This window comes from Lonchura striata, chromosome 5 (assembly GCF_050655825.1).
Source record: "Lonchura striata isolate lonStrDom1 chromosome 5, ASM5065582v1, whole genome shotgun sequence".
Lineage (NCBI taxonomy): Eukaryota > Metazoa > Chordata > Aves > Passeriformes > Estrildidae > Lonchura > Lonchura striata.
The window spans coordinates 20,874,128-20,898,171 of NC_140707.1; the positions used below are offsets into that span (position 1 = coordinate 20,874,128).

Sequence of the window (24,044 nt, forward strand, 5' to 3'; positions counted from 1 at the left end):
ACAGCTTCAGCCCTTTATTCCAAGGACATGCAGCCCAAGGGGTACAGGCACTGGTGGGGGGAGAGGCAGAGCCAGCCCCCTCTAGGTGAGGACATCCACCTCCTCTTCTGACTCAGATGAGGGACTGGGCCAGAGGCACACTGTGCCAGGGGGCAGGAATAGTTCCCCTGTTCCCACATCCACCTCTTCCTCCTTGGTGTCACTTCCAGGAGTTCCTGGGAGCACTGCCTGCTGGCAGCCCTGCGAGGACACAGGGGAGTCCCCATGCTGCTGCATCCCATTTTCACTGGGGGACTGCTGGGTTGGGGAGCACTTGCTCACCTGCTCCCGTGCATCCACATTCTGGGGGGGCTGTGCTTCTGTCACCCCCACATCCCCCACCAGCACTGCCGGAGGCACGGCCTCCTGCACCACCTCCCAGTGCCCCCAGTGCTGCACCTTCCGCAGCCTCATCCGCCCGATGGGGCTGGGGTGTGAGTGCCCCAGAGAGTGTGGCTGCCTCTGGGGGGACACCGCAGAGCTGGCACTGCCAGGCTCAGCTGAGTCAGGTGCCCCCACGGTGGAGACTTCCTGAGTGGAATGCAGGCAGGAGCGGTCGAGCTGCCGCTGGGGTCTCAGTCTCACCAGGCGTCCTCCCCAGAGCTGCAGTGACTCGAGCTCGGTGACACGGAGGCGGCGGGCAGCTGCCAGCACCTCGTGCACCTCCTCCTGCGTGACCTCCAGCTCGGCAGTGTAGAAGAAGCGCACCAGCTTGCGCAGCACCCCAATCTTCAGCCCCGCCAGCTTCAGCGCCACCCTGCAACCCTGGGGGGGCAGCTCCCGGCCCAGCTGCTCCATGAAGAAGGGGCTGCAGACGGAGAGAACACTGCAGTGGGCCACCACTGCCTCGCCTGCAAAGAAACAGTGGCTGTTACTGCCCTGCAGCCCTTCCTGCTCACCCCAGTCTTTCCCAGGAGATTGCAGAGACTCTGCCTGCAGCTCCTCGCTCGTACTGGCCTCTCCCCAGGCAGTGCTGCCCTCTCACCTTCCGCCCACAGGACCACATCGCAGAAGACGTCGGCTCGCTGCTGCTGCTGGTAGAGGTGCTGGAAGGCCGTGCGCAGCAGGCGGGTGCTGCGGTACAGCAGCTGCCGGCTGGCTGCGGGAGAGCCCATGGCCGTCCTGCAGGGACAGACAGCGTCGTGCTGGGGACTCGGGGACCAGCGCCTGCCTGCTCTCTTCGCGCTATCCCAATGGCTTGTGGCTGGGATGTGGCAGGGCCGGGGTCTGCAGAGGCCCGTGTGCCCGTGCCCCAGTGCTGTCCCCCCGGTGGCCGCCGGACCCCGCCCCGGCCCCGCCGCCCCGGCCTCCCGCGTCCGCCAGGGGGCGCCACAGCCGGCGCCCTGAGGCCGCGTACCTGCCGAGGGGCGCTCGGGCCGCCGCCGAATCGCCCCGGGGGTGAGTCCGGAGCTCGCAGCGCGGCCGCGGGCAGCGGGGACCGGGACCGGGGCCCTGCGCGCCCTCGCCTCGCGCCCGCGGCCTCACGTGGTGCGGCGGCCTCGCCCCACCCATTGTGGCGGCGCGGCGGGAGCGGCCCGGCCGGGGCGGCGCCGCCAGCGCTGGGAGCGGGGCTCGGCGCCGCCCCGCCTGCCGTGCCCGACCCCTTCCGCAGCCCTCCCCAGCCGCGGTGCCCTGCTCTGCCCAGGGCCGGAGGCACCGCTCGTGTTTTGTGGTGCGATGGCGGCCGCGCTGAGGGCAGCCTGGGTGCCGCCGCCGCCTGTGGTGGTGCTCGTCCCTCCCTCATCACCATCGGGCCCGGACACGACAGCCAGGCCAGGGCCGCTTATGGTCACTGCAGCGGTGGCACTGAAGAACACGGGGTTGATAATGGGGAAGGTGCTGTCTGGAGCATCTGCTGTCTGGAGCAGCTCTGGGTTCAAGGGCTCCACCTTGGTTTGGATTTTCAGACTCCACTGGGCCCTCGCGTGTGAGGAAGGGTGTTTTTGTGCCCCAGGCTCCTGAAGGGGAGGATTGATGGTGCTTTGGAAGGCATCCTTCAAGCAAGCTATGCTGCCCACTTAGTTTGAAAGTTTTTTGTCACGTTATAAAGCACCCATTGTACAAAAATCTGCGTCAGTCACTCCACACACATGAGCAAAGATTATAATCCATCCCCATTGCCTGGAGACAGTGGCTGTTCCTACAAACAACCCAAGTGGGTGGAAGTTTCAGGAGCTGCAGAAGGACAGGAGCCTGAATGTCGCCGTAGAGTTTAAATCTACAAAGTCTTCAAATGTGGTCTTGCAGAGGGATTTTCATCTGGTTGGACATGTGAGGGTGGTTTTTCTTCTCCGTTTTTGCAAAATGGACACAAACCAATGAAGAAAGTGGCTGGTGCCAGGCCTGAGCCAGAGGCCTTTGAGGTCACTGGCAGTCTGTCACTGCCCCCGGGTGGCTTGGAGCCCAGCCCGGAATACCAAGGGATGCAGAAAACAAGTAATTTCATATCAAAGTGCTATCATATGCTCATAAAAATAGAAGGAAAATAGAGATGTTTCCTCCCCCACCCCTTGCAATCCTGTGGAATTACCTTGATCGGAGCTGTCGCCTGGAAACCCTGACCTCACTGGGAGTGCATGGATCCAGATGCCATGGAGTGCCCTGTGACAGTGAGTGGGACCACAGTGGGACAGGGGGCAGCCACATTCCAGCAAGCAGGGGGGTTAATGTTTCAGCAGTAACCCTGTTAGGGAAAGCCCCCACTCCACTGCACCCCAACAGCTGCAGCGCTGCTCCCCCCCCACCACCAGTGGCCTCGTCTGCCCTTAAAATTCACTGATACTCAACTGGCAACCGAGCAACCACTCCCTTTGCAGGTACACAAAAGAGGCGTTTTATGAGTGTCATTTTTACTAGTATCCAAAGCCAAATAACACAGAGTAGAAAAATCACCAGCAGCCTTTTGTCCCATTCACCCCTCTCTCTAAACTCCATTTCTTCTACCAGATTTTCCTGGCGGAAAGTATGGGATTGCAGTTTTCACTGCAAATCGTGTCAGACCCTGAATCTTTCTGTCTATCTTCAGGTGATCAGAGGCTGCAGACCTGCAGCACAGCTGGTGTCCTTGGCCCTTGGCTGGTCGAAACCCTGGGTGACTTAGAGGGTTGGGAATGTCCAGCAGGGTTTATCTCCTGGTGGGATTGACTGCAAAGTGAGGGCAAGGCCTAAACTGTGCTGCCTGTTCAGGCTCCCTCTGCTATTGATAGGAGGCCTCCTCACAGGACAAATCTTGTCTTTACAATGTCTCCCAAGCCCTCAAATCAGCAGTTTCTGAGCCAGTTTCTGGAAGAGAAAGGAAATTCCCTTCTCAATTCTCATAGCCGGGATCATTTTCAGCTATGTCGCCTTTGCCTGTGTTGCAGGGCAGGACCTGCCTCAGAGTCCCTGCTCTCCAGAGGGACCTTGGACCCTGCACAGTGGCAAAAGGGATTGATGAAGGCAAGATCTGAGGCTGGGAAAGGCACTGAGAAAGGAGAGAAGAAAGAGACTGTAAGTGGCAATAGATCCTTGTGGGGCTGGGAGGGAAGGAGATTTCTGTGCATGCTTAAGTCACGTGTACATTTGGGCAAAAAATGTACCAGGAATTTGACAGTCTGAGGGCATGACAGGATGCAGCCAGGCTGAAAGCAGGATGGTCTGTGGGCATGAGAGAGCCCAAGCACAGTGGGAGGCTGGTGGGAAGCAGGGACAACACCAAGCACATGGAGCTGCACTGGGAAGGTGTCAGGGTGGGCTCTAGGCTTGCTTTGTGGCCTGGCATCTTCCAATTGGAGCTGGAAAGCTCCTTCAGGCCTGCTTCCCTCCTTCTCCCCCCTCCTGGTGCCGCACTTCCCCTCGTGAGGGAGGGCCAACAACCCGTCAGGATTCCCATAGGAAAGGGGCTGCGGAAGGGCCTTGTTATCCTGACCTGGAACAATGCAGGCCATCCCCTGAGCTGCCTGCGTGGACCTGGAGCCAGCAGCCTCCCCTTCCTCCTGCCCTCGGCCGCCGAGAGCACGGGCCTGCCTTGTAAACAAATTGTCTTGCTCTGTTCCGGTGGCAGCTGCACTTCTGGGCGTCTCATCTGGGAAAGGCATCAGCTGTAGGATGAAAGGGGATGTGCAAGATGTTATTACAAGCAATTACTGTAAAAGAGGGGAAACTTTCCCATGCTAGGAACACATCTCTCTTCTTCCCAGAACGCAGTGAGACAGGCTCCTCTGCCCCAGGAGTTATAGTCAAACAAGAGCATGATCCTCCAGCTGAAGCTGAAGGATCAGGGTCCAGCCTGCCTTCCAAAGTAAGCATGTGCTACCGGGTGTTCCAGCTGTCAGGGCAGGGCTGGGGCAGGGCCAGCCTGGATAAGCCCTGTGCAGCTCCATCCTGGGGACAGGAGGCACTTGCCCAGCATCAGAGCCGTGTTTGTAAGAGCACCTTTAGCCTTTGAAGAGGGCATAGGGAGGGTGTGACTGGGCCAGGACCATGCATGAACCTCCGAGCCCCTGCTGCCCCAACTGCCCGGGCAGAGGCCTCAAAGGACATGTCATTGGTGCTGGGATGGAGGAGCAAGGTGTTTCTGATGCCTTTTCCCTGAGGGAGAGCTGCCCCTTGGGAGGTGTCAGGTGAACGAGGACTCTTTCTCCCAGAAGGAATTTTGAGAGCACCTCTTCTCCTTCCTTGTCTCTGAGACTCGGGGAATGCACTCACCTTCCTCCTTGTGGTGGGCCAAGAGGAAGGGAGGGCAGATGGGGATTATTTCTAATCTGGGAGCTGTTCTCACTCAAGGTACAAGGCTGAGAGGGGATCCAGTTTGCTCATTTTGGGTGACAACAAGGATGAAGGGATGCAGAGAGAAGGTCTCACTCACTTGCTGTGGAATGGAGAGACCCTCTCCTCCCTGGGACATGTGGACCAGCTCTCCATCTGCTCCCAGCTGGTTGGATGGTCTATTTTACAAACCAAACATCAGGGAGGGTTTGGGGGTCCCCATGCCCCGATCATCTCCCTAGATGTTCCCTTTGTATGCATCAAATCCCATTTCACCTCATTACACCTTTCTGCACCACCTTTAGCAATCCGCACAGAGCTCTGGATCACCTCCTTCACACCTCCATCCGCAGGCTGTTATCACATCTTCCCTGCCTCCCAGTGCATATTTACCCCAGGAATCACCTGTCCCACCCAAAACCGTCCCCAGCTCTTTTCCTCTATCATTATCTCACTGAGAGTTAGGCAGACAGGAGCAGGCAGGGTTCTCCCCGGTCAGACACCTTCGGGGGACCTGGACTTCTCCCAGGTGAGCAGCCCGGAACACGCCGTGGGGCTGGCCTGGCGTTACTTCCTTGCCTCTCCGGGAAGGGGAACCCCTCCACCACAGAGGATGAGCTGTGGCTGGAGTCCCACCAGCACCTGCTCCCTAGGGCCAGAGGGAGGGAACGGGTTAACCTCCCGGGGACGTAGTGCAGCCCATCCTGCCAGGGAATCTCGCTTCTGGGCAAGTTCTGCCCTGTACAGGGTAAGCTGGTTTCCTGCCGCTCCAGAGGGACCGGCCGGAGGAGGCTCTACTCCGGGGGTGTCCCAGAGAGCCCCTTGGTGCACCATGCCGGGGCAGACCCGGACCTTGAGGAGGAGCTGGTCTGCTCCCGGGCGCCATGGTCCCGAGGTGGAGCCCATCTGAGGGCAGACCCCGGTTTGGAGAACATGCACCGCTGGGGCACATCCCACCAGGATGGAGCACGCGGAGAACACACCGTCCTCCGGCCAGACCCCACCGGGACATCCGCCCCGGCCCCGCCCCGGTCCCGCCCGTCCTTGTCGCGGCTGCTGACGCCGGGGGCGGCCCCGCGCCCGCCCCGCCCCGCCCGCCGGACCAACTTCCATTTTAGGTGCGGGAGCGGCGCGGGCGCACGGCGGGACCCGACCGACGCCGCGCTCCGCACACACCGCCCCGCGCCGCCCGGCGGGACCCGGCCTGACCCGCGCCGCCGCCGCACCGGGCGCCCGCCTCGCCTCTCGCCTCGCCGCCGCGGCGGGACCCGCGGAGCGGAGCGGGCCGGGCGGCCGTGCCGCCGCCGCCGCGGGGCGGGACCGCCTGCCCTCGCCCGTCCGCCGAGGAGCCCGGCCACGGTGAGTCCCGATCGCGGCGTCCGTGCCGCCGCTCAGGGGGCAGAGGGGAGGGAGCAGAGCCGGTGCGGGCCGGCGCCTGCCGGGCGCCGCACGCCCCCGCGGCGGCGGCGGGGCGGGACGGGCCGGTCCTCGCCCGGCGGGGCCGGATCGGGGCTTGGCCGCGCTCTCCTGCCGGGGCCGGTAGGTACCGGGTCCCTAGAGTCCCGTCCTGCCCGGGAACCCGTGCCAAGCGCGGCCGCGCCCCGCGGGACCGGTGGGGCGTCGGGGCCCGGCCCTGGCGGGGGCGCTGGCGGCGCCCGGGAGCCCGCGGGGAGCGACACAAAGGCGGCTGGGCCGGGCGGCCGCCCCGCTCCCCGCCCGGGGCCGCCGCCGCTCGCCCTGCCCGGAACAAAGGCGGCCCGTGTGCCAGCTTCCCGCGGCCGGCACCGGCGGGCCCCCCCGCCCTCGGGCGGGGAGCGGGGCTGGGTCCCTCCGCGGGGTCTCGGCCGAGGCACGGTCCGGCTTTCCGACTCCGCGTCCCGCCGCTCAGTTCGGCTCTGCCGCTCTCCGCAGGGGCTCCTCGCCCGGTGTGTCGTTCGCCTGCGCCTTTGTTCTGCCGGGGAAGGGGCCGGTGTGCCCGGGGGGGTCAAGTGTGCGGGTGGGGCTGCGGCTCCTCCTAATGGAATCGCTCTGAGCTTCAAAACAGCCCGACAGGCCCGTCCACCCGAGCTCACAAGCGACTCCGAAGTGCTTTCCGAGGAGGCAGGACGGTGCCGGAGCCGACCTCGGGGGTCTGCTCAGCCGCCGGTTCGTTCTGAGTCTGCCTTGGCCACACTGTCATTTAGCGACAGCCCGGCTGCCTCCCCCTGTCCAGCGCTCGTCCTGCCTTCTCCGGTGACCGTCCCCCGGCATCGCTTTCCCCTGCACGGTGGGCGTTCCTATGCCTCTTCGGAGCGTTGCAGAGAAGAGACTTTGCTTGGGGTGAGAAAGTTTGCGTGCCTCTCAGTCATGAGGGCTGCTGGCATCTGCGAGGCACCCGCGCGCTGGCAGAAGGGAGGTGGGGCACCTCCGTTATGGCCCTGGGCTTTGGGCGAGGGAGCCTGGACAACAAAGCTTCCTCTGATTGTTGGAGAGAGCAGTGGACCTCCTGAAGTGCCTCCCTCTCTCCCCAAGGGCTTGGTGCCCTTGCCCTTCCAGGGAGCCAGTGATGATGGGGCTCACAGGGTGTTATTTTGGGGGCCTGGGCTGTCCTGTGACCAGCTGGAGCTGGAGGCTCCTCTCCCAGGCTTCTTCCCAGCTCCCGGTGAGCCAGAGAAGAACATCTGGGCACATGGAGTCATGTGATTGTATTGAACTGCAGCTACCTGTAGTTTCACTGATGCCCTCCCTGCACTGCACAGATGCTTTTGGACTTGACTGTCCAGGTCTTTGGTGTGGAGAATTGAGCTTGTCCTCAGCTTTGCAGGTGTGCTGGGATCCTGTAAGCCATGCTCGCAGCTTCTGTTTGGAGTTTCAGCTTCCATGCCCTCTCTCCTGGATGTGGCAAGGTAGGGTCAACAGCTGGCTGGTGACTCCCAGGCTCCTGCCTCTGCTGGAGCTCCTGCCAATGGAGCCGGGGCCATGTCCAGCAGGTCAGTGGCAAGAGCCTAGGCAGGAAAATTGTTAGTTGTCTTCCCCAGAGTTACCTTGTCTGCTCCATCCTGCTCCCAGGGCTTTCTGGAGGCAGGTTCTTCACCTGCTGGTGTTTGCTCATGCTCTGTCAACAGCATAAAGGCAGTTTTTAAGGATTTGTTCTTCCACTTGGTTGAGTTTGGCTGGACTCTTGAGTGTGCCGTTGACTGTCCTTTGCCGTGTGCAGCATTGCTGGAATCTCGTGCAGAACCTTCCTGGAAGCAGTGGGAGGATGAAAGCGCTCGCTCAGTGGAGCATGCAGGCTTGCCTGGACTGCCACAGAGGGCTGAGCCTCCTCCCTTCCGACGCAGAGGTCAGGGCCTGATCGTTGTGGTTGAGGAGCCCTTGAGGCCATCCCTTCCCTAAAGATGGGCTGGGAGTCAGATGAATGGTCCAGCCCAGACCGCAGAGCCGGTGTCTGTCCCTGGATTGCCTCTCATTTCTTCCCTCCTCCGGCCTCTGGCATGGAGATAAGACCTTGGCCCATTGTATCTGCAGTGGAGGTGGCTTTAGGACACCCAGAAAATAATAGTGTGGCTTGGATCATGCCTGGAAGGCTGTTGGGTTCTCAAAATAACTTACCAGTGTCTATGGCCTTAGGGGGAAAGTGCTGGGTAAAGCTCTTGGTTTCTCTTCCCAACAACCCCTCAAAACTGTCTCTCATTTACTGCTGGCAAGGACAGAGCCCTTTCCCAAGACTGTGGTGATGCTGTCTCCAGGGAAGTACAAAGCTCTCCTGGCTCTGAACATTTGTGTCTCTGCAGCACTGTGGCTGTGTCCTGTCCCTGCCTTGCTGACGGGGAGAAGCGGAACCTGGAGCTGGTTTGGGTCAATAGGAGACAACAGGTGTTGCCTGGATTTGATGACAAAACCCGAACCTGGGCAATTCAGGCACTCCTCTGTGTGTGACACAGGGCTTGGCCAGCGGAGGAGGTTGTCCTCTGGCACAGAGTTCAGGAATGTGCCTCAGTGCTAGGCTGTCAGAAAGGGGTTGGATTGACGGGCTCTCGACCAAAGTCCTCGATTTCTCTGAGGTGGCCACAACCTTCTCTTTGCTTTATATAATCCAAGGAGACTTTTTGGGGGAGGAAATGGCTTCTTAGAGCAAGTTCTTGTCCTGGAAACCCCCAGCAGCAGGCTGATGAGTCTGTCCAGCTCCCGCCTGTCTTGTGCTTGTTGCTAATCCGCCTTCCTTCCCTCCAGGAAGGCTGCCGGTGTTGGTTTGGCACAGGAGTGCCTGTCCCTCTGCCCTGTCCAGTGACTGCTGCATGTGGGGCCTGACCTCTGGATTAATGGGCTTTGTTGTGTTCTTGTGTGCCTTCAGCCTGTTGGGGGGCTTGGGTATGGCAGTGGGCGCAGTGTGATCCTCCCGTTTTCCTTTGCCTGTGGAGGAAGCAACTTTTCCCTGTGAGAAATACTGCTTCCTTGTGATGGCCTCTGTAAGGAGGGGTGAGATGAGTTGGCTCTGCTGGGTGTGGGGGCAATCCAGTGACTAAGGAGCACAAACTGCCAGGCGTGGTACCAGGATGGGCCAACCCTTAACCAGGGTGCCCGTCACCTTTGCTTTCGTCTGCTCTTCCCAGCCCGGAGCAGCTGCTGGCTGGAGATTGGCAGTGGGACATCTGCCATAGATCTAAGTATGGACCTTGGACTGAGGTGGAACAACTGGTCCCTGCTGCCCAGCCCTCCTTGCCAACTCCTGCTGCCTTGAGGGAGATGTGCTTCCCTGCCAGGGGGGCTGACAGGAGTGGTGGGTACCCAGGAACAACTTGTGCCAGTGTCCCTAGCCTCGTGCTACAGGTGCATGGTGACTTTGCACTGCAGAACTCTTACCCACTGCAAGAATGCTTTTGTGCCCGTGCAGGCCTGAGGACGTGAGCCAGGCTTACCCCATGTTGGATTTTCGCAGTTCTGTGCCCAGATGTTTGTGCTGATGAGACAGGGAATTTCTGCTGTGGTACCAGTCTTAGTGGGATGCTTGTCCAGCTGTTCAGCCCAAACAGAAAAGGGTCCAGGCAAATTGGGCTAAGGGCCAAGCCTTGAGAAGAGCTCTCCCATAGCCTGACCAGGATGGTGGTGCTCTGGAAACAACTGCAGCTCCAGGACTTGTATGAGGTGCCCCTGGATGGGCTGGAGTTGGTGGCAGCAGTGTGCTGGGCTCCTGTGTGTGAGGGCAGGAGCTGTTCCCGTACCTCCATCCTGGCCCTGACTGCTCCTGTTCCTCTGGGTGTTGGCCCTGGTCGCAACAAATGCTGCTCAAAGTTCACTGGCCCTCCTGGGCACACCTGAGCTGTACCTGCCACTGCTGGGTCCCCGAGGGCTGGGCTGTGGGCATCAGGCATGGGGAGAAAGCCAGAGAATGCAGGAGCGGGCAGTGGAAGGGTAGCTGTCTCTTCTTCCTTGTCTTGCACAGCTTTTGGAACTGTGAAAGCACCTCCTGCACAGGAGAGTGGTTACCTGGGGGAGGGAGCAAGGTGGCCCCATGTGTGACAGTTGGATGGCCTTGGACTGGATGAATATGGGGAACTAGTTCCCGCCCATCCAGAAGGAGGAAGGCGTCTTACTGTCCCCAGACAATCCCTTTTCCTCTCACCCCCATCTCGTGTGGCGCTGGGGCTGGTCTGTTCCGAGAAGAGCCCCTGGCTCACTCAGCTGCTTCCCAGTGCTCCCGGACCTGGTCTCGGCCCAGTCGGAAAGGGGAGGTGGTGGTGCTGGGCTGCATGTGGGTATCTGCTGTGGGTGGGAGGGAGTGTGTGGAACTGCAAAGACGAGTTTTTCCGACCTGGAAGGGTGGGTCACCGGGGGTGTTTGCATGCTGCTGGCAGGCCCCTTGCCCAGTGGAGTAACACATTCCTGCGAGCGTGTTGCTGCATGCAGGGCTGCTGCTTGCCATGATTGGCTTGGCTGCGGGCAGGCCGGCTTGCTCCAGGGGGAGAGATGTTGTCCCCCTCCTGCTCACTGGGGTCTGAGGGGGAGGAGGTGGAGAGCCCAAGTTGTTTCTGGGAGAAATCCTCTCTGATGTGGGGAGCCTGCCTTCTCCAGGTTAGCTTTGTGCCATCCTTACTCTCGCTCCTCTTTACTGCCTGCTTTTACCTCCAGAACACACTGGTGTGGCAGAGCCACCTGCTCTCCCCTGATCTCTGCTCAGGGTCTGTTTCCAGCAGCTGGCTGTGCTGGAAAACCACTCACTTCCCTTCTCCATTCTCCTTTCAGCAGCAAGGAGAGCTGCCCTTTGAAGGGCAGGTGGATGGGCCTGCAGAGCAAAGCTCTGGCAGCAATGAGAGCTCTGAGAGGACTCATTCCTGGCTTCCTGGGGTGCTCTGTTCTGCCTTCAGGAGCCTGGGCAGCCCCACAGTGTCAGAGCTCTGAGGGAGTTGTGCAGACATGGAGATGAAGTGTGTGAGGGAGGCTGGAGAGCTGGCTTAGGGGAGCACATGTTGTGTTGGGGTTGTGGTGTTGGTGCTGCTGTAACTCTACAGGTAACCAACCCATCTCTGGGGCATGACAGGCACAGCCAGAGCCTCATGGGGTTGGACAAGATCTGCCACCCTCCCACCATAGGATGCTCCCAGCCCTGGATGTGAATGTGATAGCACTATGGGTGAAGAACCCTTGGATGTGTTCCCTGGAGGCAGACTGCTTCCAGCACACTGGAAAGCCAGGCATCTGTCTCCTGGGTGAGCCATGCTGACATCCTGGCTGGCACAGCAGCTGAGGCTGGGCTGGTGGTGGTGCCCATGCCTGGCATTCCCAGCTGGGTTCCAGATTGTCTGCATGCAGGCCAGGGGCAGTGGGGAGTGGCCCTTGGCAGGACGTCGTGTTTAGAAACTTGCAGGAAAGGGAAGCCACGATGTCATCTCCTGTCTGACTAGGAAGCACAGGTTTCCTTCCCTTTGGCTTGCACAGGAGCCTGGGAAGGCACTTCTCAGTGAGAGAGTTGAGGGTGCAAACAGTTTGAGCAGGGGGCTGGGAAGGATGGAGTCCTGCTGGCCCACTGTCCTGTTTGTGCCTTGCTGCTGTGTGTGAGCACTAGCTCCTGCTGTCCTGTGTGTGCACCTTGTGGGGCCTTGGAGCACGCTGGGGGACTTGCTGTCACCATGCTGCAGCAACCCCTTTCCCCACCTCCAGCCGTGATTCAGTCCCTGGCTTTTGTCTGATGCTTCTCCAGTGGCTTTCCTTCACCCATTCATTACTGCTCTTGGCAGGGCCCTCGGAGCCATCTCCAGCAGACGCACGCGTGCAATTAGAGAGAGCCGGGCACCTGATGAGGTCATGCCGAGCCAGTGGAGCCAGAGCCGGGGCGTTCAGCCCAACCCCGCATGGTTTGTGCTCTGACTCAGCCCGTGGCTGCCCTACCTGCTCGGGGAGTCCGGGCTGGCTGGGGTAAGGGGGGGCAGGGGGTCCCACTCCTGGGCCGCTCCCTCAGGCCGGCTTGTCTTAATCTCGGCAATTCCCTCCTGGCCACTCCCTCACCAAATGCTAGTTCACCTGTTTGCTCAGTGTGGGGATGGGAGGGTGTCTCCTGGAAGAGGGAAGGGTGCCCTATCTGTTTCAGGGTGCCTGGGTACCCTTTGGGTGGGAAGACCCCACGTGGGAAGGCTGGGGTGCCATCTCCTACCCTTCTCCCCACTCCTGGTCTCCATTCCTTGGTGACTTGCTGGACAGGCAGATAGTGCTGACTGTCCCCAGTGGTGCAGGTGCTGTGCTGGTGCCAGTGAGATTCCCCTGTGCTTCCAGGCCCTGCTCCTTTATCCACTGGTTGGAGCAGGGCCTGGAAGCCAGGACCGGTTCCTGGGGCTGCAGGTGCAGGACAGGAAATTATCTCAAGTGACTTCCTTGGGAAGAGGGGTGCGGGAAGGGCTCTGTGCCTGGGAAGGGTCCCAGATCCATGTGTTTGGGCGCTGGGCTGGCACAGGTAGCTTCAGGTGCTTGTGCCTGTGGCTTGATGAAGGCAGGCTGCCCCTAATCCTGCTGGAAATGCTGTCCACCAGACTGTCGCCTCTCTGCTTGGGCACAGCCAGCAGCACTTGTGAGCTCTGGAGTAGCTGATGTGCCCCTGGGATGGGGAGACAGAGAGAGCAGTTTCCCCATCTGCCATGCCCTCGGCTTGGGCAGGCAGCCTCAGGTCTCACCGAGGGGACTTTGCTCCCTGGACTCTGCCAATACGGCCCTTATCTCTGGTGTGTTTGTTTTCCCTGCGGGAGAGAGGCAGCTGAATGGGAAAGTTGAGCGTAGCAGAGGGTGGGGGTACGGGTGAAGGGCAGGGACATTGGCGTGGCTGGAGCCTGGGGGGCCTCGTTGACCTTCAGCTCAGCGCCAGCGTCCCCTGAGCCTTGTGGCCGTGGGGACAGCTCATGTCCCCCCTTCGAGGTGGCCACCGTCCCTTGGGTGGAGCAGGGGGCTGCCCTGCAGTCCGCCCCGCTCACCTCGGGCCGCGGTGGCAGAGCCGGGGGCTGCTGCCTCCCCCTGCCCGGGAGACGCTGGGGTGAAGCAGGAGCCCGCTGGCTTGCCGGAGCGTGGCCTGCCCCGGGAATGCTCTGGCCCCATTCCCAGAATCCGGCGCTGGGTGTTTGTTTGCTGCTGCGCCCCCGAGGTCTGGTGCTACTGTGACAGGAAGCGGGGACGCCGGGGGGAGGGAGGCCGGCCGCCGGCTGGGGATGTGCCTGTGAAATCCCTTTGTCCCTGCTGAGCGCTCAGCTGCGAATTCCCACAGCGAGGAGAGAGCCGCCTTTGTGCTGCTGCAGGGCTCCCGACATGTGAATCTCCTGGGCCTGGGGGTGTTGAGTCGTGGGGCTGGTGCAGAGGGGTGGCAGGACCCTGCTTGCTACTGTCCCCAGGGTGGGGACCCTCGCCGCAGTGCCCGGTGCCACCAGGGCTGCGGAGGTGTCCGTGGGCAGTGGGATGCAGTAGGATGTTGCTGGCAGGAAGGCTCCAGTCCTGCGGCCGTCCCGGAGTCTCTGCCTGGAGCCCAGCGGCTTGGCTGCCCTCCTGCGGCCCTCTCCTCCCTGCAAATGCCGAGGGGAAGCTCATCTCTCTTCCTCTTGCCATAGTGCTCCATCCAGTCGGTGCAGAGGGCTGGCAGTTTCCCTTTCCCGGCTCTCCTGGAAGGAATGAGCTCCTGGCATGCTGTGTCCTAGCTGTGCTCAGAGAGGGGCAAGTGGCCCCAATGTGCCTAGGGGAACAGCTGCCCCGCTGCAGGATTGCTGGCATTCCAACAGAACAATCCCAGCTCTCCACAGCCGACCCTGCACTGCTCTGTGCTCTGCTGGGGTGGCACCGGTCCGGTGACCTCAGCGCAGCCAGGGACAGATCCCCAGGGGATTGCCCGTGTTTCACAACTGTCGGCTGTGTCCAGACCCGTCCTGCAGACCCGATGGGTATCTCCATTCTCGGCCCCCTGCCCTGGCTGAGGGAACGACCCACGCTTCTGCTTCCTCCCCTCCAGCCCCACCCTGTCCTTATCGCTCCCTCCTCATCCTGTTCCCTGGCTGCCTGCCTGCTCCCTTATAAGGTGCGATCTGCGCCCGGCTTGCATCTCCAGGTGACTCCCCTCTCCTAAGGGAGGCTTTCCCAACCCATCCCGGCTACGTGTCCATCATCCCTGGCACTGGGGGTGGCAGGTGAGGTAGGCCAGGTGGTGATCCCGCTGCCAGTCCAACCAGTTGGGTGTGAAGGGCAGAGGAGGAGCGGCTCCCTGCCCATCCCTGCCCGCGGCGCCGCTCCTGGGTGTTCACCCGCCGGGCTCCTGCGGTGACCGGCACCTGGGGCACGGCTCCCTGCCGGGAAAGGTGGGGCTGGGCCAGAGCAGGCAGGCGCCCAAGGCGGTGTCCAACCTGCTGCCAGAGCAGCCTTTTCCTCCTCCCAGCCTGCCCGAAGTCCATTGTGCGCTGTGACCTCTCAGCCAGAAGAGCGCTCCTGGAGACCAGGGAGGACAGCTGGAGCCCAGGGCAGGAGGTGTGGGGAAACCTCTCTCCTGATGTAGGCTCTGGCAGGGCCAGGTTAGGCTGGGGAGTGAGAGCAAAGGGCTCACACAACCTGGCAGCAAAGATGTGTCAGCCTGGGCAGGGGTCCCTCAAGGGTGGGCTCCTTTGAAGTGATGGCTGTGGGCACCTTCCTGCCTCTGGAGTTGGGAGAGAAACAGCCAAAACTCTCCTTCACCTGCACAGGGATATGGGATCTACTGCCCACCACCAGCTGTCCTGCTTCCCCCCCATGGCCTGAGGGCCATGGATGTTCTGAGCTGGAAACAGGAACAGGTGAGCCTGGGCCTGTGGTCTTCCCTCCCATATCCTACTGCTTCAGCCAGGCTGAGGTCTTAAGGGTTGATGTGTGAGCCTGGACCCTGTGCTTGGCATGGGGAAAGATGCCAAGGATGCTGGCTCATTTATTTTTTAGGTAATTGAGACTGACCAGAAGCCTGTGGCGAATTAGCAGGGCTGTGAGCCTGTGCAGAGCAAGTGCACTGCAAGCGCTCGGACAATTGCAGGCTTGAATTATTGATGGAGTTTCTGTTTTTCCTAAGTGCATCATGATAGGCAGCTGGAACCAGGAGAATTTGTTGCTTCCTCTCTCTCTTGAGGATGGGATCTGGTGCTGAGAGCTTTCAGAGAGTGGGCAGCCAGCTGGCTCTCCTCAGGCCCTTGGTCTGAGAGAGAAGGGCCAGTTACTGGAGTGGAGTCCCAGTGGGGACTGTGTTGCAGAATTCCTCAAGAAGCGCATCCCTCTTTGTCAGCCTGGCAGGTGGGTCTGGCCCAGGAGCCCCACAGAGGCTCAGCCAGCCTGGATGAGGGACTGTCTCTATCTCGACTCTGGAGCTGGAGAAGGGCTTTTCTCATGCTTCATGGTGTGGGGGGCTGCCAAGGGTGTCTGGCCATGTGACAAAGCCTGCCATGTGCTGGACAGGTGTCTGGGGTTCACAAACAAGCAGTAAAGCTGTGTGACGGGCTGGGATGTGGCAGAGTTGATGCAGCTCTGTTCCTCCTCCCTGGTGGCAGCAGGACGATGGCAGTGCGCATCTGGTGTGTCCCTTAGCAGGGTGCTGGGGTGGGGATGATGTGGCAGAGGAGATTCTGACTTTGTAGGTGCTTGGGTTGGATTTTGCCCAAAGTGTTCCATGCTGAGGCAACAGCCTCAGCCCCAGGGATCCCAAGACCTTTGGGTGACAGCTCTCTAGGGACACAGGGCATGGAGCAGGGCTGGAGAAGATTGTTGGAAGAATCCATGTAGAGGACTGTGCTGGAGGTCCCCTGTGCTGCAGCAGTGCTGCCTGTCAAGCCTCCAGCCTGAGTCTTATCTGCTGGATCTTGTCCATTTTTCCTGGCCTGTGGAGTACAATTCCCCATGGGCTGGCTCGGTCTGGGCCCTGGGGTTAATCTTTCCGTGGCAGACTCCAGAAAAACACTCCTGATCGGGAGCCTTCAAGGCCTGGACTCCATCCTCTGGCAGAGGAGGGTGCAGGTGAACTCTAGGTGGGTATGTGGGTATGTCTGTGTTTTGGCCCTGGAAATTTATTTTTCCAGGCAAAGGATTTATTCTGTGGGAAGGCACTTCTGCTGGAGAAGCTGGGCTGAGAGGTTTTGGAAGAACCTGCTGTGTCACAGCTGACTGCAGCAGAAGAGCTGTGGAGGGCTCAGGGTTTGGGGTGCCTGTCTGACTGTATCCAAGCCTTTATCCAGATAGGGAGATTGTGGTGGGGAAGTTCCATGCACACAGGTGGGCTGGCAGCTGCTTCCTAGCCAGGAAGGAGGCTCTGCTCCCCAGGCTCTGTGACATCTCTCCAGTAGACCCGCTCTGGCTTTGGGACCTGTGGGCACAGCACAGGGTGAGGTTGGTGTCAGGGAGCTGGGAGATAAGGCCAGGGAAATTTAGGTGTGAAACTTCCTGAGTTGTTGCATTGTTTCCTGGGGTCCCCTCATACTGATTGCTGGGGGGACAGAAAGGATTCTACCTCTGGGGTGAATCTTCTCAGGATGTGCTTTGTCCTTAGGCTTTTTGGTTTGCCCTGAACTGAGCCAGCTGAAGTATTTTTGGCTTGTTGGGGTTTTTAAGTAACGGGTGTGTCAGCAAGTGCCTCTCTGATGATGAAAAGGCTTTCATGAGCCATCCTCAGAGCTGGTCAGGGTCTGGCTCTGGAAGAATGCTCTGTAGTTGGATCTTCAGAGGCTGGGGGGGAGGAGGAGGGGAATGGGCGCAAAGCGATCCCTGGAATTTCACTCTTGCGGGTTCCTGTGTACTTGGCTTTGCACTGTCACGAGTAGCTCACTGGCTGGAGGGAGCAGAATGCAGAGCTGAGGCTCTTCCCTTGCTGCCCTCCCTGTCTCATTCCAGAGATGGCCACTGAGTGCCCCAGATGGCATTGGGATGTGTCAAGGGGCCCTATCCCTGAATGTGGGGCAAATTCCTCACAGCTGGGGGGGTGTAGGGCCAAGTTTGGGGTTTGTGTGCCAAACCCAAGGAATGGCCATGCTCCAGCTGGGATAGTGCTGGCTGTGTCTGAGGAGACAGCTCTTGCTGACCTCTCTGGACCTGGCACTGCCTCTCTGTAATTACATCTTTAATCCCAGGTCGATGAAGACAATGGCTGGAATGAGAGAAGAGGGAGCTGGTCTGTCCTGGTGGTGGAGGAAAACTGGGAGAGACCCTGTTCTGCTGGCACTTCTTGCCCATTGTGGAGCTGTGTCCAGTGCTCAGGGCAGGAATGCAAACTGTGTAGGCAGTACAGCCCCCCAGCACTGAGTCTCTCTGTTTAACATGGCCTGATCCTGCTGGGAGACCCTCAGGTGGCCCCTCCTTGAGCATCCACTGGAGCCAGAGGGTGCAGGACCTGTCCTGTTCCTTCCCCTGCTGTTATGTTTACTCCCTGTGGAAGGGACGGGAAGGAAACAGCCTCACAGCTGCTCTGGCCCCTTATCTGGGGCCCTAACAGCCCTGCAAGTTTCATTGTTAGTGTCCATGTTTCCCAGCCCCATTCCCAGAGAATGTGCAGAGGTGGGGATTTGGGGCTGGGGTGTCCCTGTGGGCTGTGTGGGCCCTGCCTGGCAGCCATGTTGGGGCCAAGGGAATCTTCTGGGGCTCCTGTATCTCCTGACCATGCTTCCCACAGATCCAGACCCTGGTAGTCTACACTTGCTGCAGGCATGATCCTTTTCATGAGACCAGACCAGCCAAGTCTCTCCTTGCGTCAGGGAGCTGCCTCTGCCCTCCTGTGCCCTAAAAATCTGCCTCTTCTGCATTGGGACATTTGAGGGCCAGCCAGGGAGCACAGCTGCTTTGACAAGGCCATGTTGTGGAGGATTGCTTCTCCACAGTTCCTCTCTTCTAAAGGGTTTGCTGAAATACCGCTCTGGAAACAAATCCCAACAAGATTTGCTGTCTGGGACTTTGGATGCTGCAGTTACATAGGGTGTGTGGGGTGGTAGGATTGCTCTGTGTCCTGCTGGACAACACTGGCATGTGGCAAGGATCCACTCCCCTTCCATCAGGGAGTCCTGGAAAGGCTGGGGATCTATGCCCTTGCTTAAAGTGGGTGGTAGCCACCAGAGACAAGGAATGTTACTCATAGATGAGAGTTGGGATGTATCAGCACCGTTCTGGGAGGCACCAACCCTCTCCTTTGAAAGAATCCTGCAAATCCACAGGGCAGGGGAACAGCAAGGGTCAGAGCCATTCCTTCATTTCCATACAAGGCTCTGGGAGCCAAGCTGTTGGAAAAACCTCAGGGAGTACCTGTTGCAAGGTGGGAGGGGTGGAAAGCTGCATGCAATGAGCCAGGAGTCATGTCTAGGAGCCTCCAAAAGCTTGCTTGGGCTCTGGAGGGGGGTGGGTGTGCTACAGCTCCTTCTCCTGCTTGGCACCATGTGGGCACGAGTAGAGCAACTGGTTTTTTTTTACTGATGAAGGCAGATGACAGAGTGGCAGTGACCAGATGATGGAACATGCTGTGGGCGCCCTCCAAAGCATATGGAAAACATCCGTCCTGGATGGCTGGGCTCCGTTGCGGCGGTGCCACCGTGGCTGACACGCGCCTGTACCAGAGGGAGGCTTTGGGGAGCAGAGCCACAGGAGGAGTGGGGAGGGGTTTGACAGATCAGAAAACTTTACTGAGCTCTGCTGTGCTGCGGGATGGGTCTGGAGGGGCTGCAGGAGGTGGTGGGAACAGGGATGCTGCCTGCACGAGCTCTCAGCCCCAGGTCATCCTTATCGGCCCTCTGGGGCGGTGGCACCGGGGAGTGGAGTGGGCAGAGCCGTTGTTGGAGACCGTGGGAAAGCAGCCTCTGTGCTGCCTGCCCGGCTCGAGCGAGTCCCCACATGCCTGCCATGACTGCACAGCTTTGGGAAAACCTCTCGGGCTTGCAGGGACTCAGCCGGGCTGCGCAGGAGGGGTGGAGGCTGAGCCCTGGCCGCTCCTCTGCACCTCTGCTGTTTCTCCTGTCGGTGGGAACAGTGAGGGCTGCTGGAGTCTCCATGGAGCTTGGGGGGGCTGCTGTGGGAGCAGCACCGTGTTTGTCACCCCACTGGCCCTTCCAGACCCATCCCTCAGAGTCGGGGGTGGGTGAGAGGCGCCCGCTTCCCGGTTCCGTGCCTGCCCTACCTCCTGTTTAGGGCTTCCTGTGTGTGATTTTAACCTGCTCCCGCTGTCCCTGCAGCTCTCTTCCCTCCTGCTTCCTCACTGTGGTGGCTGGGCTGTTTCTCCCATGACTCTCTGCGTCTAGACCTGGCTGTCCCGTGCCTTTGCCAATCAAACCTGAGCTTCCTCCTCTGACAGGTCTGTATGGAAGAATATTGCCTTTCTGTACCCAAATGTTGATTGTGGCTCACTTGCTGTTCTCCTTTGGGAGGGGGTGTTGGAGGGGTCCAGGCAGAAGCCCATTCCCAGATCTGTGGGCTCAGGATCCTTGGTGGGAGAGCCCTGGAGGGTGGTGAGTTTTGGCAGCTGTCAGAGGGGCTCATGTGATCTCCCTAAAGGATTAATTCCATCCTCCTTCCTGGCTAGGAAGGAGCTGTGGAGTGAGGGCTGTCTCCACATTGCTTACAGTACTAGAGAGGAGGGAACAGATAAGTGGCATGGCCCTCTCCCTCCGCCCTTCCCTGGAGGAAGTAGTAGGATGTGGGTCACTTCTCATTCTTGAGGAGTGTCCCCTGCCCCACCCCAGGGATATGCCCTCCCCTCCTCCACTGTCTGCCCGCAGCTTTTCCTTGCCCATGAGGTTTTCCCTCAGCCCACAGCAGCTTTCTGAACTTGGCTCAGCCCCAGCTGTTTGCCGTGCTGGGGTCACCTTCCATTCCCACAATGCCACCTTTCCAAGCTTCAATGCTGGCGCAGTTTGCATCTGAGTCCTGCTCCAGGACCCTCTTGCCAGCTCTCTGGTGATGGGTGGGAGCGGGTGTTAATGCCATAAGATTTTATTATTTTCCTGTTCTGAAAATCTGTCTTAATGAAATCAGTCTCTTCTGACCGCTCTTCTCTCCTCCTTTCCTCCCCCAAAATCATGCGCAGTGAAGAGAGGGGCTCCTGCCCTTCTGGCTCATTTTTCCCACCCTTGACACCAAGCCGCCTCTGCTTGTGCCTCCCCGTGCCCCCCGCCCTGCCCACCCTGGGCACCCGTCACCCATGGACGACTCAGAAGTGGAGTCGACCGCCAGCATCCTTGCCTCTGTCAAGGAGCAGGAGGCACAGTTCGAGAAGCTGACCCGGGCCCTGGAGGAGGAACGGCGCCATGTCTCAGCCCAGCTGGAGCGAGTCCGGGTCTCCCCACAGGACGCCGGCCCGGGCTTGGCCAACGGCACGCTCACCCGGCGGCACCAGGTAAAACACCCCCTTGGCAGAGGGGTGTGCACAGGCTCCTGGAGCCCCCGGAGCTGCCTCCCCTCAGCCCTCCTTGGATACGGGAGGTGGAGGAGGGCCCGGCTGTTCTTGTGGCACTGGTGTACTGGAGTCGGTCTGGGGGTGTGCAGACCTCCCTTGGCAGGCAGGCTTCAGGAGAGGAGGTGCCAGTCTGGAGGGTCTTGGTGCCAGGTCGGCTCTGCTCTGGTTTTGGGAAGGTCAGAGGTTGGCTGTGCTCAGTTCCAGAGCATCTCTGCTCCCCATCCCACTCGGCTGCTTGGAGGGCAGCTGAAATGCTGAGGTTGGAGTGTGTGTCTCCCTCTGTGTGTGACAAAGGGCAAATCCCTGGAGTCTGTCCCAACATGGCCAAACTGGGGCTGGGAGAGATCTTCTCTACAGGACTGGAAATGTGGTTTCATCTGCCTTGGCTTGAGGCATCTCCTCACTTTCTCAGGCTCAGTCTTGGAGAGGGGTGCTCAGAGGGCTGGTGCATGGTGGTGTGCAGGAGCCAGGTGCATTTCTGTCTGTGGAAGGTGGTGGTCCCAGGAGGGATCTGTGGGGCAGGGCAGGGCGGACAGAGGAAGAGTTCAAGTGTCAAACGGCAGCAGCCTGTGATCGGCCACCACGCGGTTCTCTCAGGCCCAGGGGGGCCTCTGGGGTCACTGGTGACTCCTGTGTCAGGAGATGTGGAAGGCTTCCAGGGCCCTGCCAGGGAGCAGGGAAGGGTCATGGCCATTTGGTCAGGAGAGTGCGGGCGAGCTGGGGTGTCAGGGTGTCTCCTCTGACTCTTGCCCAGGCTGACCTAGAGGGGATTTGCTGCATATGGCACACACCCCTGAGGATGGTGTTCCTCTGCTGGGGGCTCCCATAGGGTGCATGGTGGGTGTCTCTGTCAGGTGCATGAGATGGGCTGCTCAGGGCCCTGCAGGGAAGTGAGGATGGGTACATGACCTGCTGCCCTGCTGTGTTTCAGAACGGACGTTTCCTGGGCGATGCTGACCTGGAAAGGCAGAAATATTCAGATCTGAAGCTCAACGGGCCACAGGTAGGGGGAGCTGAGCCCTCTGGCTGTGGGCAGCCTGTTTGCTGTGGGGAGGGTGCAGGACAGTGCCCCAGTGTCCCCATTCCAACTGGGAGAGGGTGATTTGGGCTCCTTGTGTAGCCACCCTGGCTCAAAGGTACCTTCTTCCAAAAGGTATCAGAGCTCCCAGTGAAGAAAGATCTCTCATCCAGCTGACACCAGGAAGGCACAGATTGGTGACAGGGCCTGACTGCCTGTCGCTTTCTCCCCTCAGGACCACAGCCACCTCTTGTACAGCACAATCCCCAGGATGCAGGACCCGGGCCAGATCGTGGAGGAGACGTACACCATGGAGGAGGACCCAGAAGGGGCCATGTCAGTTGTGTCTGTGGAGACATCAGATGATGGGACAACTCGGCGTACAGAGACCACGGTATGGGCCTGGGGACATCATCGAGGGACAGGGCATGGCGAGGGACCCTGGTGGCTGGGTGCTCTGCCATGAGCTGAAACAGGGCGTGAAACATACCTGAAGTAAGATGCTGGGCTGGAAGGGGAATCCGGGAACACAGGGGCATGGTGGGATTCCTGATGTGACCATGCCCTGCATGTGTGTCACCCCTTCCAGGTGAAGAAAGTGGTGAAGACTGTGACCACCCGGACGGTGCAGCAGGTGCCGGTGGGGCCTGACGGGCTGCCTTTGGAAACGTCCCCCGTCACCAGCAACTACGTCCAGACCATGGACAGGAACTTCCGCAAGAACGGCAACGGGGGCCCCGGCAGCTACCTGGGCCCGGCGGGCACGGCCACCCTCCCTCGCAACTACCACTACCCCGACGGCTACGGCCGCCCCTACGAGGACGGGTACCCGGGCAGCGACCACAGCTACGGCAGCCTGTCCCGCGTCACCCGCATTGACGAGCGCTACCGCCCCTCCATGGACACCTACCGGGCCCCCAGCCGCCAGGATATCTACGGTCCCCAGCCCCAGGTGCGTGTTGGGGGCAGCAACATGGACCTCAACCATTTCCACCCTGAACCCTACGGCCTGGAGGACGACCAGCGTAGTGTGGGCTTCGAAGATGTGGACTACGGGCTCATGTCTGACTATGGCACGGCCAGGAGGGCGGGCACCCCGTCTGATGCTCGACGACGGCTCAGGTACGTTGCAGGAGTCTCTGGGGTGCTCTGGGGTCCCTTGAACTTTACCATCCTTGGAGGAGGGAGGACCATGGACACAACACTCTGAACTGAGTCACATGCGGCTCACACAGGAGAGAACTTGCATCCGCTTCTAATTGTCTGCTTAATTGGTGGTTAAACCTGGGTGGTAATTGAGCCGGTTGTCCTCTAGCCAGGAGTTCCAATGGGCAGCTGGATGTAGCTCCAGGCCCTTTCGTCTGTGCTACCAGGGCTGTATGTGCCCCAGTGTGGCATATCCCTCTGGGAGCGGTGCCTGTGTGGGCTGTGTGTTGGGAGCAGCTGCAGTTCCATGACTGTGCTCACCCTGAGCCAAGAGCAGCCCCCCGGGAAGGGGAGCTTAGCCCAGGCTGGGGTGAGCAGGGCTCAACCAGAGTTCGTTCCTGCACAGCCCGACCCTGCTGCAGGGCAGGGCAGGGCGGGAGAAGCTGCTCAACCTGTTTGGCAGCAGCAGCTTCTCTCCCTTGTGTGTCTGTAGTGATGGCAGCTCCTCCAGCTTGCTGGGCTACACTGCTCTTGGAGGCCAGAGCAGGGTCCTGGTGGTCTTTCCTGTCCTGCCAGGCATTCAGGATGTCACCTGCCTGAGGCCATGACTCCTGCCCTTTAGTCTCTTATGCCAGCTGTCTCTGCTTTGCTTCTGGCTGGGCTTGTCAGCAGGGCTTTGGGCAGGTGTTGGGGGATGGCTCTGAGGGTGGTGAGGTAGCGATGGAGCAAGGGGCTGAGACAGAGTCCTGGAGATGGAGAAGGGACTGTGCCAGCACCTCCTGAGTGCCCCAGAGTGGGCCCAGGCAGACAGGTAAGGCTCAGCACAGGGGCCAAAGATACTGGGACGTAAAACAGGCAACAGGGAGAGACCTGGGGGAAAGGAGGCTTTTCCCAGCTCCTGTAGAGATCTGCCCGATCCAGGTGCATGCTATAAATCCATGGTGGCTCCTGGCTGCCAGAGGGACTGAAGGAACAGCCTTGACTGTCCTTGTAGCTGGTGCCAGCACAAGTGCTTCTGGGCTGTGGTGAACCAGTTGGGGCAGTTGCTCACCTAGATGGATTTGCTCAGCCTCCTTGCTTTGTGCAGCTTGTGCTGGCTGGAGGAGGGCAGGCAGGGCTGCTCCAGGCTTCTTCCTCCTTGGGCAGCCCAGGACAAGCCAGTGTTGGCAGTTTTGAGCACATGGCCATCAGGTCTTGTACCTCACGGAGCATCTTGGGCAG

The 24,044-nt window shown here is 60.0% G+C and overlaps 2 protein-coding genes across 14 annotated transcripts in view; one reads left to right on the plus strand and one right to left on the minus strand.

Annotated features, from left to right (window-relative positions):
* Nucleotides 1–1,551, minus strand: BTBD18 (BTB domain containing 18). Its single transcript, XM_085580039.1, has 3 exons — nt 1,397–1,551; nt 1,025–1,161; nt 1–890 (listed from the first exon to the last, which is right to left on the minus strand). Exons 1-3 carry the CDS (start codon nt 1,549–1,551, stop codon nt 82–84), a joined length of 1,101 nt encoding a protein of 366 aa, XP_085436165.1. The 3' UTR covers nt 1–81.
* Nucleotides 1,552–6,004: 4,453 nt separating this feature from the next.
* CTNND1 (catenin delta 1) overlaps nt 6,005–24,044 on the plus strand; it is a 31,804-nt gene continuing 13,764 nt past the window's right edge. For 9 of the 13 annotated variants that reach the window (XR_014955531.1, XR_014955533.1, XR_014955532.1 and 6 more), the window contains exons 1-4: nt 20,456–20,599; nt 21,591–21,662; nt 21,913–22,071; nt 22,267–22,799. Coding sequence is in view for 5 of the 13 variants with exons in the window: in XM_085580016.1 (XP_085436142.1) it covers nt 21,949–22,071; nt 22,267–22,799 (656 nt within the window). In the remaining 8 variants the exon portion in view is untranslated. Of the gene's footprint in view, nt 6,145–19,439; nt 19,559–20,290; nt 20,600–21,590; nt 21,663–21,912; nt 22,072–22,266; nt 22,800–24,044 lie in introns of those variants that run through there. The other 4 variants (XM_085580019.1, XM_085580020.1, XM_085580021.1 and 1 more) reach the window with 2 other exon arrangements.

What these genes read in the sequence shown, in the direction of transcription:
- BTBD18 (XM_085580039.1), bottom strand. Translation starts at nt 1,551, where the DNA reads ATGGGTGGGGCGAGGCCGCCGCACCACGTGAGGCCGCGGGCGCGAGGC. An exon ending in GCCCGAGCGCCCCTCGGCAG is followed by an intron (nt 1,162 to 1,396) that starts GTACGCGGCCTC and finishes CTGTCCCTGCAG; the next exon opens with GACGGCCATGGGCTCTCCCG. An exon ending in TGTGGTCCTGTGGGCGGAAG is followed by an intron (nt 891 to 1,024) that starts GTGAGAGGGCAG and finishes GTTTCTTTGCAG; the next exon opens with GCGAGGCAGTGGTGGCCCAC.